The sequence below is a fragment of the Theobroma cacao genome, chromosome 3 (genome assembly GCF_053813885.1).
Source record: "Theobroma cacao isolate CCN51 chromosome 3, ASM5381388v1, whole genome shotgun sequence".
Classification (NCBI taxonomy): Eukaryota; Viridiplantae; Streptophyta; class Magnoliopsida; order Malvales; family Malvaceae; genus Theobroma; species Theobroma cacao.
Genome location: NC_142641.1, coordinates 1,576,199 through 1,589,943, shown reverse-complemented (window position 1 = coordinate 1,589,943; position 13,745 = coordinate 1,576,199). Strand labels below are relative to the sequence as shown.

The window sequence follows — 13,745 nt, the reverse complement described above, 5'->3', positions numbered from 1 at the left end:
ATTCCATATCTGACATAATAAGCGATCTTGCAGTGAAAATAAGCTAATGCCCCAAAACAGAAGAACCTTAAACTATCCCAAAACATGGCTACAGCTTCCAAAGGACAAAATTTCAGACAACCAAGGAAAATAAGCTTCAAAAGTACATGCTTTTGTAAAGGAACAAGGAAAAGCAAACGCTCAAAACAGCCATGAGAAGCAATTCTAGAGCAAGAAAACCAAATCTTAACAAAATTATCAAACTGGTTCCAACATAATTAGCCGTGATCGTTGTCATTGAAATTTCATTCATGTTTTCTATCATTCTGTTAAAGAAATAGCTCTGCACTTGATACCAAACAAATGTTTTCTAAGTTCTAATGGTATCAATATTGCATACAATTCCATATCTCCCATAACAAGCAATGTTGCAGAGAAAATAAGCTAATGCCCTTAAACAAAAGAACCATAACTATTCCCAAAATATTGCTACAGCTTCCAAAGCACAAGATTTCAGACATCCAAATCAACAAAAACCATAAACATCTGTAATGCTACTAGAACAATTCCACATAATTCTCCATCAAGACATGGAAATAAATAACTAAACAGATGGTGTCAGCATTTCAACTAAAATCACAATTACCCACACAGCGTCATACAAGTAAAAATAATTCTATCAGCCAACCAAATAAAGTACTAATAATAACTAAATGAAAATGCATCATGATGCTGAATAACAAAAAAGGAAATGGATCCATATATCAGTAAACAAGTTCATTGCAAATCAAAACTCAAAACGAAATGACACTTAAGCACTAATAATAACATTAAGAGTGAAAAAAATAACTACGAGTCCACCCTAAAACATCTTCAAAAATTATTCAAAAAGCCTAAGCAGTAAGCACAACAGCCCCACCAGCCTCCTTAATCTTCTTCTCAGCAGTCTTAGAAACAAGCTTGGCTTTGACAACAATAGGCTGATTCTCAGGCAAAACACCCTTACCCAAAACCTTAAAGTAACCGAACTGGGTAACATCGATCAAAGGGGCAGAGTCCTTGGAACACTTGGCCTTGTCTTTAACATCTTGAGGGACCATAGACCAGAGCTTGTCGATGTTGACGATGGGGCAGTAGAACTTGTTGCGAAGCTTGTGGAAGTAACGCATACCGACCTTACCAAAGTAACCCGGATGGTACTTGTCGAAGAGGATCCGGTGGTGATGCATGCCTCCGGCGTTACCGCGACCTCCGGGATGCTTCCTGTGCTTGCCGATACGACCATGGCCCGCGCTCACGTGGCCTCTCTTCTTCCGGTGCTTCTTGAAACGGGTCGTCATTTCCTGGTTCTGGGTATGTCTCGCTTTGAGGCAGCTGCTTCAGAAAGAAAGGAGGAGTGGCGCAAGGGATTGGAATTAGGGTTTTTGTGGAATATATAGAGGAGTCTGGCAGTGTGAATTTACCTATTTGTCCTTACAAATGAATATTCCCAGTTTTCCTGCTCAGAACAGTGCGTTTCTGGGCTGGGCCTGGTCTTCATCTTCTCTAGTTCTACCGCTCCTTCGGCCTTTGGTAAATTCATTTTCCATCTGAAAAAATTATTATATTTATCTTTCATTAATTTTTTAATTAAAGTAAAATTTAATTTTGATTATTAAAATTTTAAATAAATTTAAAATTTTTAAAAATAAAACTTGTAAATTATGATTTCAAACTTTTCAAACCATATTTATTAAAACTTTAATTTTATTTTAAAAAAATGATCAAAACTGAATTCTTGTGACGTACAACGAAATGGAAAGAGTAATATTTATTTATTCTTAGATTAACTTGTGATAAGTCTGATAAGAGGAAGCTTAATTCTTTACTCTTCCAACCCCGAAAATATAAAGAATCTTTGCTCTGATTGCTTGTGCTGTCTGTAGAATAGTTGGGGATGGAGACCTTAGGCTGCAATGGCCAGATTTTGAACTTTAAAAAAAGAATAAATTTGCAGTTTTTCTCTTATTAATCATCTTGGTATATGGACAAAATAAGTAAGACAGGCACAACTGATATGCCAAACTAACATTTCCATTCACTTTCATATGAATCTGTAAAACATTATCCTACACAGAACACTGTAAAACAATCTCCTGGATATCAGGGCTCATAGAAGCAGCAACACTATGCAAACCTATGGTACTTGGATTTGGGGATGAGTGTCAGATTCGGATATGTGTCCGAGACAGGTACGGCTCAAGTTTTAAGTTTTTCCGTATATTTGGAGGGTTGTACCTCCCTATCCATGTCTGTCGGATATATGTTGGACATAGACACAGGTACTTGCAAGAAACACATAGATGCAATCTACCAAGGCCTCCTTGCACCAAGAGGTATTGTATTTGATCCTGATATCGAAGAACGATTACCGTAACCTCCACGTCCTCTGGAGCGGAAGTTTCCCCTGGAACCTAAAAACGAAAGGAAAAGTGTTGATTATCCAAGGTTAAATCCAGAAAGTCTTATTCAGTCATTCATTTACTTTTGCCAACAGTTTCCTAAACAAAGTATTACCTCCAAAACTTGAAGCAGCAGAGCGGGCCAATGTAGATAATGCAGGAGAGACAACCTGCCCTGCATCTTGCAGGAGCTTGATAAGGTCCCTAGCATACTTTGCATTTGCCTGCGTGAAGAAGGTAAAAGCAGTTCCCTTAGCCCCTGCTCGACCAGTTCGACCAATCCTATGTACATAATCCTCCAGGCTGGAAGGAAAATCATAGTTGATCACACACTTTATGTCCTTTACATCTACAGCAAACAAAGGAAAATCAGAACAAAAGATCTACAGGGTCAAGACAAAGATAAAGCTGGGAGAAATTTAAGGCTCCAAGTAAAACTAAGTAACTCAAGCACAGCTCTCTGGCTGGCCATGTAAGAGATTTGCTTGAAATCAATTACAACAGCCAGCTTCTCAGGTTGACATTGTTTCTAACGCTAGATCAAATGATCAGTGAAGATCACTAAAACTTTAAATTACATGCAATATTCTTTCACTAAGCAGGTTCAATACATTAAGAACCCTAGAAAGTTTCAAAACCTCCCTTATCCCTGCACCCTAAGATCCAAATGATCAATATTAAGATAACACATTCATTAGATAAATGTGCCCACCTTAACCTTGCAGGGATAAGGAGCAGCTTCACCACCACCATTTTCGTATCCAATCAGGGAATATAAGCAAATGTGAGTCAACCAGGCTGCCACAACAAACCAGCTCCATAACCGTGGGTGGGTGACACTAACTTCAGCTTCAGCTATGTTACTTAGACACTTGATTATAGGAGCCATGCCAATTCAGACAATTCAAGCAAATACATAACCTCACATAAGAGAGCTTTCTAATTTTCTTTTCCCCAAACTTAAAATCAGGAAATACAAATTTTCTGAACAAAGGAACAGAGCAGCCTGTGTTTTCACAGTACACCACCCAAATTATAGATTACTGGCTCAGCTAGATAGGCAAACTGTGCTCCCTGTGTCCATGTAACATGAGCTATAAGCATAAGGTAGTAGCCAATTATATTAGGGTACATCTAATGAATATGAGAAACCACTATGTTCCTCAATCCAACTCATAATTCCCTTTAAGTGGAGGATCATGCTTATGAGTTAAAAGATATATATGTTCACAGATTCTTTATGCACATCATGGCACCTCCTTTGCACCTAAGCCACAAATTATTTTCTCAGGAAACTGGACAGCAGCTGGCAGACTCGCTTATCTTCACCATTTCAAGACCTACATGAATATACTAAGACTCCGAACACACAGTGATCCTACCAAGACCCCGTGCAGCCACATCAGTAGCAGTCATTATGGGACTTCTGCCACTCTTAAATTCAGCCAGGACCCAATCTCTTTCAGACTGGTTTTTATCACCATGGATGGATAGAGCAGGCCATCCATCCATTCTCAGCTGCCTAGTAACTTGGTCGCATCCCTTCTTTGTCTCCATGAATATGAGTATTCGATTCCCATCCATCACTTCCTTGAGCAATTTGATTAGCCTGCACAGAGAGAGATCAACCATTAATATCACAATACAAAATAAAACTTTCCCTAAAACAAGTTGCAGAGACAAACCTGTTGTACTTTTCCAGCTCTGTTACGACTTCAACAACTTGGTTTATAGATTGGTTTGCTTTAAGATCAGGTGATCCAATGATAACCTAAACATCAACAATTTTGGAACTGAATAAGCATGAGCACCTCAAAAAATATATCAACGTATCCAAACATAGATGCCTTAACAACTTCATCTCAAAACCTTATATGGATTGCGTAAAAACTGCCTTGCTAGAGACTCAACCTCCCTTGGCCATGTTGCACTCCAGTACAATGTTTGCCTGTCAGGCCGAATCTGATTATGGATAAAACCAAAATGGTCACATAAAGATCCAAAGCATTTTCTTTTGACAGGATTGTGATGCAGAAATATTACTCAAAAAGACTAGCAGTCTAAACAACACAAGATAACTGGATGAAATTAACTAAAATGCAACAGCCTTGGCACAAAAGATGCCACTTTGGTCTAAAGCAGACATCAAGAATCACAATTAATTTAAAACATACACCTTTGTTCTAAATTGAATAATGAAAACATTAGCACATCTGAATGTGGCTAAAAGCATTGCCATCATTCAGTGTAAACGAGCAATTACTCTGCTTCACCAGTTTAAACTACTTTTTGACAACTATATCATTGACTTATGCATTTTCTAACATATTTTCAGAATTCAATGCCAATAAGTATGCCTTCTGCAATATGCAAGTACCATGTATGCAATAAATAACATTTTGCTACTACATTCCTTAATATAGAATAAAGTTATACCAAGCTTACAGAACTGATGTACAAATGTACAATGGACAATAATCTAAAAGAAGACAACTTGACAACAAATAGAGCTACCTGAGCAACAATTTTTCTTATTTGAGGCTCAAACCCCATATCCAACATTCGATCAGCCTCATCCAGAACAAGGTAAGTCACTCTTTGCAAGCTTGTGTGTTGAGCTTCTAGCATGTCTATCAGTCGACCAGGTGTAGCAATTACAATCTCAACACCTAGCATAGGAAAACCTTAAATTGAATACTGGAGTAACCTCAATGCCATAAAGGTGAATACATTTCACAGAGAGAATTAGAAATACCTCTTTTAAGATCCCGAATTTGTGGTCCTTTAGGAGCACCACCATAGATGCAAGTACTTCTGATATTAGCATGAGTCGCAAACTTGGCAGCTTCTTCTTGAATCTGAACAGCCAACTCTCTCGTAGGTGCTAATATTAATACAATAGGACCCTCACCATGCGCTACACAGTTATAGAAACAAAAAAAATGAGCAATTGCATTCAAATGAACACCACAACAACCTAAAAAAGCACATGAACTGATGATGAGTACTAACCCAATCGTGGCTGCGCATTAACATGCACCAATGCCGGCAGCAAATATGCCAGCGTTTTACCAGAACCAGTCTCAGCAATGCCAATTAAATCCCTACCCTTCAAAGCCATAGGCCACCCTTGAGCCTGAATTGGCGTTGGTTCAACAAAACCCAATCTAGCAATAACCTCAAGGCAATAATCTAACACATAAAAATTACATAAAATAAGATAAAATCAAATTTAGATCAAAAAAATTGGAAACAATCCAATGTAGATGTACCAGGAAAATTGGCTTCATGGAACATCCTTGTTGGCTTTGGAACATCATGTCCTTGAATTGTAATGTCCCGTGTTTTACGATAAACCATAGCTTCTTGCTCTGTCATTCCTCTAACTGCAGGACTCTCAACATAAAAGTTCTTCTCAAAAGGAACCAAATTTCCAAAATTTTGCCTTGGAAGCGAAACATTGTCTAAATCCCCTCTAGACGACCCTCCGTGCCTTCCCCCATAACCCCTCCCACCACCACCACGGCCATCACGACCACCTCCACCACCTCTGAAGCCGCCACCACGACCTCTCGCCCCGTCGCTTCTCCTGTCTCCAACATGACCATTACCCATGCCCCCACCGCGGCCCATCTCTAATCTTCCCGCGACTGGTTGGAAGCTCGGGTACGTATCGAAATTTCCTGTACCTGGGACGGCTCCGGATACTCTTCCCTGAAAAGTCGGCGGCTGCGCAGTCGGTGGGCCTCCGTAAGGAACGTTTCCACCACGGGGATAAGAGGTAGCACCAGCTGGCGGAACCATTTCCGGGCCCATAGCTGGTAGGCCTACCGGAGGCGGTTGGCCCATGAAATCACTGCAAACAAAAAAGAAAAAAAACTCAGCAAATCATAGGAAAAAATAAATAATTTATCAATCTTGCCGGGTGGGGCAGGTATAGATCTGGGGAACAGCCGGAAGTACCTCCTTCGCTGACGGTAAGATTCGGGGTCGCCGTATCTACGGTCGTAAGGATTCATCGAAGCGGTAACAAAGCTTTACGAAAAAAGAGATTTTTTTTTTAAAAACCAATTAAATAAGAGAAAAAAACTTTTTTTCTGAATCTGTTAATATCAATACTTGGTTTCGCTGGTTTGGAGAGATGGGTATGAAAGAAAATCTTCGACAAAGCAAAGCTAATTACCCAAATTATCCATGTAGGGACCTTGGGAGGGAAAAATGTCAGAATTTATACATTGAGTTTGGAATTAGGAGGGATAGTCCAAATTCCCAAGCACAATGTCTCCTCTGGGTCTCGGACTCTGGGTTTGGTCACATCCTTTTCCTTCATGGGCTCTGGACAGAAATGCCTAGAACTGATTAATACTTGCAAATAGCAACTTCCAACTCTTCCAGGCAAAGCCCATAATTTCTTTTTCTTCTTTTCTGTACCACAAGAAAAGAAAGACAAGGCCTAGATACAGATTTGGTTAAGATTAGAAAAACCTTATTAGGAGATAAATTTGTATTTTATTATCCAAAGAAACAGGGAAAGATCAAATAAATCCCATGTATAGCCCATATAGAGGTCTAGGGGTTAATTCCCATGCATTATGGCAGGACACGTATCAGACTATGACCTCTGAAGGTCTCTTACCTTGTGACAGTGCGGCCCTTTGCATGGTTTCCGAATTGTTTTAATCAAGCAAAACCAAATGGACATATCTTGGCTAGCAACAAAAAGGTGAAAGGGAACAAAGCGTAGTGGTTGCTTAGAGAGTGACATTTGGAATTGAAGGATTCTTCTCTCAATTATTGCTGGTGGAGGAATCATAGTAAAGTTAGATGTTTGCGTTCTTTCTTTCTTCTCTCAAAGAATGGATGAACAACTACTTTTTACATTCATTTAATTATTTGCTTATGTACAAAATTTTAGCTTATCTTCCATTTAAGAATGAGAATTGAATCTGTTTTAAGTTATTGCCAAATTGCTTAAACATGGCTTGAAAAATGAAATGTAATTTGTTAATCACGTCAAACGATTCAAAACATCAAACAGCTAAAAAATCTTGAAAGGTTTATAAACGTAAATATTGATAATAGAGCGTTGTTTTGCCCACAGGTTACATCCCTTTCATATACATCATTGGGGGAATTGGTGAACCTCTCATTGCCAGTTGGGATTCAACATTCACATGGAAGCTGTGACATGCTGCAATCTTAAGAATCCCCGACTCTAGTACTCAGTTCTTCACACTGGATTTGGGAGACGAGAGAAACGTTTAGGAAAATTATACTCTATATTTATTCATTTAAAATATATATATATATATATTCATAAATTTTTGTATAGAATTATGTTTGTTTATGAATTCTTTTTATGAGAAGATTTTTCTTTTTCAAACTCTGATGTGTTAACAAATATATATGATACAATAAGGCATTTTTAGATCCGTGCAACTTAATATTAAGTGCATGTTTGGCTTAATTTATTTTTAATTTATCTATCTCTTAAAAGTAAAAATCAGGTTAAACATGATTTTTTAAAAAACTCTTAAAAAGTAGCTTTTTTTTTAAGAACAAAATTTTAAAAAAAATTTCTTCTCTTCTTTTAAAAATATAAGAGAATTTTTATTTTTGTTTCAAAAATATCCTCATTTGTTAAAAATAATTACAATATTACTCTCTAAAAAAATACATTTTATGATAATTTTAACAAAAATTATAACTTATAAAAAGAAATTTACTAAATAATTTTAACTTAATTTTAAAAGTTATTATTTTTCATAAGAACTTCATAATAGCTTTTAAGTTAGAAAAAAGCCAAACTAAACAAGCTCTAAATTCAATTTTAGTTGAGTTGAATTAGGCTGATTTTTTTTCTTTTTACGGGATTCATGTGTAGAAAGTTTCAAACTTAGGATATTCAACGAAGTCATAGGCATGTAGGTTCAAAGCCAGATTGACTACTCAAAGAGCATGGATGGCTGAGAACCTAAACAGAACTAGATAGGCTGTCAACAGAAGGAACTTACCCTAACGATCCAAATGGTCAAGCCCCAAGGATGGCCGAAACCATAATTTTTTGGCTTGTATCCATATCCTCCAACCAAGCATAGCAATTATATCAAATGATCAATCAAATTTTTATTTAACTTTATAGAATTTAGAACTGTTCATTTTTTGTATATGGCACAATATCATGCAGCTGGAGAAAAAAGAAATAATTTTCTTTGTACTTTTTTAGAGTTTATGGTTCATTATAAACTTCCATGTCTGCTTCAATACAGGAACAAAAGAAAAAGCTGAAGGCAGGGACCTCTAATTATGGTACGAGAATAGGGCCGACCACTAAAAGGCTAAATTTTATCTAAACTTAATGGTTCTTAAATGCCAATGGAAAAATATGATTCAAACTGCTTGCTTGTCATGAATCCTGAAGCCCTGTAGGTTTTTTTTTGCTTTAGCAGACTATGGCCCAGGGGGATGATGGACATCTTGATCATGTTGAAACTATTGCTATTATTTGATGCTAACATCTCCAAGTGAAGCACTTTCACAGTATTGCAATGACTTTCACTAAATCTCTTTATCATTATCAGTTTTCCAATTTACATTCAGCATCAAGAGTAGATCAATCAGGCAGTAATGGTATCTTTCGAGTTTATAGAAAATGGAGGAATAAAATGGGAAACTATGATTTTTCCTTGTAGATCATCCCATTGATGCGCAGGGGAACCCAGCACAGGCTCAATTGAACTTGCCTGTAAAGCATACACACTGGAAGAAATTCCTTTCGGGGATGAGCCCTGGTCTTTGGGGACTGGATTCTTGGGATGAATGGACCTGCTCTGGTTCCTGTTGGCAATCTTGAACCTTCTTGCCATCATGGACAACGGTAACCTCACAATAGTCCGGAGCATTCTTCTTGATCAATTCTCCTATCCTCTGTTTTCTCCTCCTCTGCCTGAAGAACATCATGAAAAGTTAGTGATCGATTGGTTTAGCAGTTAGGCTTCTTGGTGAAACATTCGATGATACCTTGAGCTAGGTGGATGTTTGGATCCGATGACAAGGCAGGTGATGTTGAGAACAGGAATGAGCTCAAGGATTGCTTTGGACAAGGAATTGCTCTCAATCAGCATCGTATCCACTGTCACCTGCAGCAGGGAAGTAGAAATGATCAGTTCTCACTGTTAAAAAGTCTTTTGGGGCAAGTTTAATGCATGGTCGAATGCTCCAACCTTGGAGTCAATGCACAAGCGAATGTATTTTGCCAAGAGGTTCTTTCTCCTGTTATTCTCTTCATTAACATAAACTCTCAGCTGTTCTTCGTTCAACTGGTTCTTTGATAACTTCCCAACTATCAACAAACATTTCCAACATGCAGATAAAACACTTAAAAAGAATCTTACCAGGGCAGATGGTTGCAGAGAAATAGTAGCAAGAACATGAAGAAGCTCATCAGGAAATCAAGAACTAAAAAGAAAAGAAAGAAAGGAACTTCGGGTTTAATACCTGGCGTACGTACGAAAGTTATGGGAGCAAAAACATGAACAAGAAAAACCCGAGCTCCAGGAGAAACAGCATGGTCAAGTGCCCATTTCAACACATCTAAGTCATCTCTGCCAACAGCTACATAAACATCGCTGCAACTTCCATCTTTGCTTCCTGCAAAGCTCTTACTCTCTTCTCCGATCTCTACGATTTCCGGAGACATCATCCGAGCTGTGTAATACTGCATGGAGTCTACCGGCACATAGTTTTCTTCTTCCATCTCTCTCTCTCTCTCTAGTTTTTTACAAACAAAGACATAAAGAACAAAAAGGCACAGAAGGGTGAAAGAGGGAGAGAGACAGATAGGGAAAACAAACGAGATTTTGGTGTTAGTGGGTTGGAGGTTTTATGAGATGAACTTGTCGTTGCTCTCAATGCCACAAAAGAAAGAGGGGAAAAAAAAAGAGGGATTCTCTTCCGTCAAGGTTTGCAGGCGAATTGGTTTTATGATATGTCACAACTCACAACAAAAAATGACCCGTCTCTTTTTATTTTTTTCTTCTTCTATTCTACAAGGCCTTTCTACCTTTTCTTCTCCTCCATCTGTCTAGTTTTAAGGTCTTAATTTGACCTTGTATTTGGGGAGGTAGCATCTTGCCTATTATCCTCATATTTGAAGCCTGGGTCTTAATTATATGTCCTTGTTGCACATGTTAAATCAACTGTTGCAACAAAACAAAGTGTGGCCTTAGAATTTTCAGTCACAGAAAAAAGGGGGATGATCAAAGATGATTGCATTGCTGTTATGCTTTCCAAGCTGAGTGGTCCAAGTCCTGGTTGCATTTGCATGCATTGCCATGTTGGGTCTTTGCCGTGTATTAATCAATTTTTGTTGGGTAAACTTAGATGGAATGAAGCTGCAGTAAAAGGAGATGGTAATGATGCAATGTGTCCTGTTGGATATTGGAATCTTTTGGGGAAAAGATGTGTTGTCTGTTTCCTTTGGGATCTCTTTTACAGATACATCTGGGGTCGGACGAGTGCAACACATCTCTTCCATCTAGAATAATGCGTCATGTTCTGCCAGTAAGTTTTAGAAAACAACTGGCCCTGGGGCAGGCTCTTTCTGGGTTTCCTGGTAGACTTTTCTCTGTTTTGTCCTTCTTCTAAGTTATATATGATGGGGCAATGGGCCAGGAATCTGCCTTAAATCACCCAACCTTGAGCCGCTTTGCAGGGTCTCCAACTCTTCAACAAAGACGAAGTGAATCGGCCCTTGCCCCTCGGCCTTGCAACTACAATCAAAGAAATGGGCTTTGGATTTGGGCTGCCAGCTCTCACCATGTTATCCTGTCATCTTTAGGTTAGGTTAGGTAATTAATTTAGTTTAAAAAATAATTACCTAATGGATTCCCTTGGGCCGGGAACATGCTTGAGATAAGGTGTGGGTTGAAAATAAATTGAACTGTGCTCAAAATTTGGTTCCAACACAACACTAAAACTGATCTTGTTGTGGCTCAAGATAGAACAGTTGACAAAATAAATTCGATTTATCCTTTGTCAATTTATCAGAAGTTAAGATTGGGAAAAATCAAGCTAATCACGGTGACACTACAGCTAGCTAATTGCTTTCTCACTTATCATCGAGGGATTGTGGAGGATGTGTTAGTGAAGGTAGATAAATTCATTTTTCCGGTGGATGTTGCTTGTTAATTTATCAAGGCAAATTGCTTTGAAACTTAATCAATTCAGCAAAATATCATGCAAGTATACATGGTCAATAAGTAATATAGTAGTAAGTGAGTTATCATTTCCGGAAATTGTATCTAAATTCTTGTTAATTACTAAAATTAGGCAATCTAATCTTATCCAAAGAAATCTAAAATGGAAATTAATTGAAAATGAAAAAATTAAAGTAGCAAGTCTAAATTAGTGAACTAAGCTAAAAAAAATACAAGTAAATTGAGTTGGAAAATAGTAGGGTAGTACCTAGGATTATGGTTTCAATTAATACTTCATTTAGACTTAAGATTGACTAATTATCTACTTTTATAGAAAACTAATGCTAGTCTAAGATCCTTAAGCATGTACAATTCTCTGTCGAGTTATCGTATAATGTCTTAACTTAATTTAATTCTCTATATGTTTATAGCTAATTAATTAAGCTTTCTGTCGAGTTATCGTACAATGCCCTAACTTAATTTAATTCTCTATATGTCTATAATTAATTAATTAATTAAGCTAAAGTTCATAAGTATAGGTCCTATAAATTGACTATATATGGTTAATAGGTGTATGTCTATTCTATAACAAACCACCCAACTAATTCCTAATTGCAACGATCTTATACTCCTTTTTACCTCTGAAGTTGCTCCTCAAGATGCCTCCTCTTTAGCCTTAAAAATGATTGTATTTATACCCCTTTTTATAGCCATTTGATGTAAAATCGAATAGGCAAAAATGTGCAAAAATGACTTGTTGGTGCCTAGGCGCCCAAGGTTTTGTTTAGTGGCTATTTTGAACATGCTAGACAGTGCAATTGATGCCTAGGCACCCAAGCTTCTGTCAACATTGACTGTAATCTGCTGCAATCAGTCAAATTTTTCCATTTTTTTTTACCAAGATTCCTTTTGAATTGGGTGAAGTGTTAAATATCAAAGTTGTAGCTTTTCCTCTTAGCTTTTCGTAGGTTGAAAAATCATGTCGATTGGAGTTTTGTAACTTGAGTTATGCTTAAAATATTACAGCATGTTCGAAAACCTTTCTTATGTTACTTGCACCATCCTTTGCCATTTGAGTTTCAAGTCCTTGCACATCCTTCAATATCAAAAAATCAATTAATTAGAGGCTGAAATGAGAGATTTTAACAAGAAATTCAATGAAAGTGCATAAATGATAAATGCCATGACATAAATTAAATTACTATTACTAAGTATAAAATTACCTATGGATTACTTAAAACTAAAGGACTTAGTTCAATTTTAAATTTCAAAGATGTATAAGACAACTTTATATAATAGAGCTGTCACATGTTTTATTTTTTGGTTTTTGATAATGACTATCATGTTCTTCAGTTCTTATCTAATGCTTTCCTTGTATGCCTGCACTAAGTATTAGTAATGCCTATTAGTTACTAGAATTATGCTTGAATAGAGGGTTCTCTTTCATTGGAAAGCTTGAATCACAAATTGGAAGGTACAAAGCTGTTGAAGATTATGAGAAGATTGAGGAAGCGAAAGGAAATAAATGGTTCACAAATTTCCAAATGAGAATAATCATTTGGATATGCCACCAATTAACTCAAGTGGAAATTTGGAGTTATAGGGAATAATATGAAATTATGAACTCAAGTGGAAAGTAGGAACTGATGACATATATATATGATGTTCAAGTAAAAGGTGAAGCGAGTTACTTTGCAAATGATGAAATTTGGAGTTAGAAGGAAGGCAAGCACCTCTAATTTTTGGAAGGCCACAACTCACAAGATAAGCTAGGTCTAGACTTCATCTAATCATCTGGTATTGGTGATTTTGTTCTCTAGGGGAGCAATAAGACCTTCATTTTCTTTGCTAGTTTTGATTTATCCATCTTGCAGTGCACAAACTCATCAAGTCATGTAGTGAAAACTCTAGCTGCCACTTTTTGTGGATTCAATTCCAAGTTACCCCACATGGCTTGTCCAATTAGTCCATCATTTGCTTTGTGGAGGAAACTGGCTACAAGTTATGATTAAGAGAGATGCTAAAAGACAAACACAAAGTTAATCCTACGGCCATATGAAGAAATCCTTTTTCATTTTTTCTTTTTTGGATAAATGCATATTAACAGATCTGTTAAGCATCTTATGAT

The 13,745-nt window shown here is 37.2% G+C and overlaps 2 protein-coding genes and 1 pseudogene across 4 annotated transcripts; all 3 read right to left on the bottom strand.

Annotated features, from left to right (window-relative positions):
* Window positions 1-712: 712 nt before the first annotated feature.
* LOC18603983 (large ribosomal subunit protein uL15x pseudogene) lies at window positions 713-1,399 on the bottom strand (annotated as a pseudogene). Its single transcript, XR_016025448.1, has one exon. The product of XR_016025448.1 is annotated as a large ribosomal subunit protein uL15x pseudogene (transcript).
* Window positions 1,400-2,036: 637 nt separating this feature from the next.
* Window positions 2,037-6,865, bottom strand: LOC18603982 (P-loop containing nucleoside triphosphate hydrolases superfamily protein). 2 transcript variants are annotated; one of them, XM_007036264.3, is made up of 10 exons: window positions 6,384-6,860; window positions 5,693-6,276; window positions 5,433-5,612; window positions 5,176-5,337; window positions 4,935-5,089; window positions 4,290-4,382; window positions 4,106-4,191; window positions 3,803-4,029; window positions 2,536-2,769; window positions 2,037-2,432 (listed from the first exon to the last, which is right to left on the bottom strand). In XM_007036264.3, exons 1-10 carry the CDS (start codon window positions 6,437-6,439, stop codon window positions 2,329-2,331), a joined length of 1,881 nt encoding a protein of 626 aa, XP_007036326.3. In that variant the 5' UTR covers window positions 6,440-6,860; the 3' UTR covers window positions 2,037-2,328. The 2 variants fall into 2 exon arrangements, 1 of the variants encoding a protein (XP_007036326.3); XR_016025305.1 differs by lacking the exon at window positions 2,037-2,432 and having other exon boundaries at window positions 2,617-2,769; window positions 3,133-4,029; window positions 6,384-6,865.
* Window positions 6,866-8,973: 2,108 nt separating this feature from the next.
* On the bottom strand, window positions 8,974-10,500 carry LOC18603980 (U-box domain-containing protein 36-like). The gene is made up of 4 exons (XM_018116893.2): window positions 9,918-10,500; window positions 9,644-9,762; window positions 9,441-9,559; window positions 8,974-9,366 (listed from the first exon to the last, which is right to left on the bottom strand). Exons 1-4 carry the CDS (start codon window positions 10,174-10,176, stop codon window positions 9,150-9,152), a joined length of 714 nt encoding a protein of 237 aa, XP_017972382.2. The 5' UTR covers window positions 10,177-10,500; the 3' UTR covers window positions 8,974-9,149.
* Window positions 10,501-13,745: the final 3,245 nt, after the last annotated feature.